Source organism: Morone saxatilis, unplaced genomic scaffold (assembly GCF_004916995.1).
Source record: "Morone saxatilis isolate NCDOM2014 unplaced genomic scaffold, NCSU_SB_2.0 Contig249, whole genome shotgun sequence".
In the NCBI taxonomy this organism is placed as follows: Eukaryota; Metazoa; Chordata; class Actinopteri; family Moronidae; genus Morone; species Morone saxatilis.
In genome coordinates, this window is record NW_023339817.1 from 404 (window position 1) to 2,148 (window position 1,745).

The 1,745-nt window shown below is 38.2% G+C and overlaps 1 protein-coding gene across 1 annotated transcript; it reads right to left on the reverse strand.

Annotated features, from left to right (window-relative positions):
• Positions 1-4: 4 nt before the first annotated feature.
• On the reverse strand, positions 5-661 carry LOC118336609 (protocadherin beta-1-like; the record flags this gene model as incomplete). The annotated part of the gene is made up of 1 exon (XM_035673271.1): positions 5-661. A coding segment is annotated over exon 1 (657 nt), but the record flags the coding sequence as incomplete, so codon positions are not given.
• Positions 662-1,745: the final 1,084 nt, after the last annotated feature.

The window sequence follows — 1,745 nt, forward strand, 5'->3', positions numbered from 1 at the left end:
ATCTCTGAGGAGAGCCACCATCCACAGCTGTGAGCAATAATTTCATTTCTTGCTGTTCTTCACGATCTAATTCTCTATCTAAAATGATCTCACTGTATTTTGTACCAACAGAATTGGTTAGTACATTTAAAGCAAAGTAATTATTTTTTTGTAAAATATAATTTTGCACAGCGTTTTGTGCTATGTCTGCATCGCGTGCCGCATTTATTCTGTAGCGAGAGCCTTTGGGAGCCGATTCACTTATTTCCAGTTTAACGGCATCCTTAACAAAAACAGGAGGGTTGTCATTTACATCTTGAATTTGCAAAGATATCCGGTGTGATTCGAGTGGATCCTCAAGTACCAATTCACATTTCAAAATACACGAAAGCTTTGCTCCACAAAGCTCCTCTCGGTCAATCCGATCAGCAACAACCAGTTCTCCGGTATCAACCTTTATATCACAATAACGTTTACGGTTTCCTTCGAGGACAATTCGAGCCTTCCGAGGTGGAAGTCTGCTTACTTGAAGCCCAAGATCTTTGGCTATATTTCCAATCACTGATCCGCGTTTCATCTCCTCCGGAAAAGAATAGCTCACATCGCCATAAGACAGCCGAAACACGAAGAGAAAAACAAGTGAGCCGCAGAAAAGGTTCACTTGGAATCCGTTATATGCCATCTTCAGCCGAACAAAATGAATAAAAAATAACAATTCCGTGATCAGTATTCCTCAGAAACACACAAGAATGTGTACATCTGTGACTGAAGACAAATAGTGTAATGGCAAACAATGAGCAGGAGAAGTGTGGGTGGAGACGCCTGACGATTTCATATGCAGCCTATTCTACTTTTCGATTGGTAGACAGCGACACTTACAGCATGTCCGAAAGATTACAAAAGACAGCAGTCTGTATGTTGTTAATACAGTTCTTGCAACTTAATTCATCTGAAGACACCCCAGGTAGACACACAGACACACGGATGGATACAAGGGAGGGAGGAAATATACTGTGGGGTAGCAAAACTACACTAACCCCTTTCATGTAAGGCAATGCAATACAAAAGTCCTTTCAGAAATACTACACTTAAATCAGAATAGAGTTGAATCAACATGTCTCTGGTTACGACTATCAGACCTGATTGCAATGCAAGACGATTACTTTTTTCCGAGTCACTGTGCGTAGTAATGCATAATGCTGTCTTAAATGTGCCACAATATCTGCTTAGCTAACTGAAACAAGAAAAACAATCCAACTGGCAAAAAAACAACGTACAAAAATGAACGTTTACAAGTATTTTCTGTACTTAAACAATCAAACTCTGGTTCATTAACAGTCTGATTTCAAAGAGGGCTACATTTCGGGATTATTTGTTGTGTTCAGAACCACGAACAGCGACGAATCACAGAATTAAACTGTCTTCAAAAAATTGTTTGCTTTATTTCTGTAGTGGTTTGGACTACAATAGTATCAGATAATCCTATAATTTCCCTAAAATTAATAACAAAGTACGAAATAATTATGCTGTTTTTCGTTAATGAATAATTAGTGATGATTTTGGAAAATAGTGATTTTGATTGAGACAAAAACATACCACAAATATATTGTATATATGTCACAATGATTCAAATCCATGTATTAAAACTATTTTTATGTGAAGCCTACCTCCAGTGAATCCAGCGAATCCCCAAAAGCATCAACAAAGTCACTTGGACTTTTCCTCAGAGTCTGGTCAGCAGGCAGTGTGTTGTCATTGTAAGATGT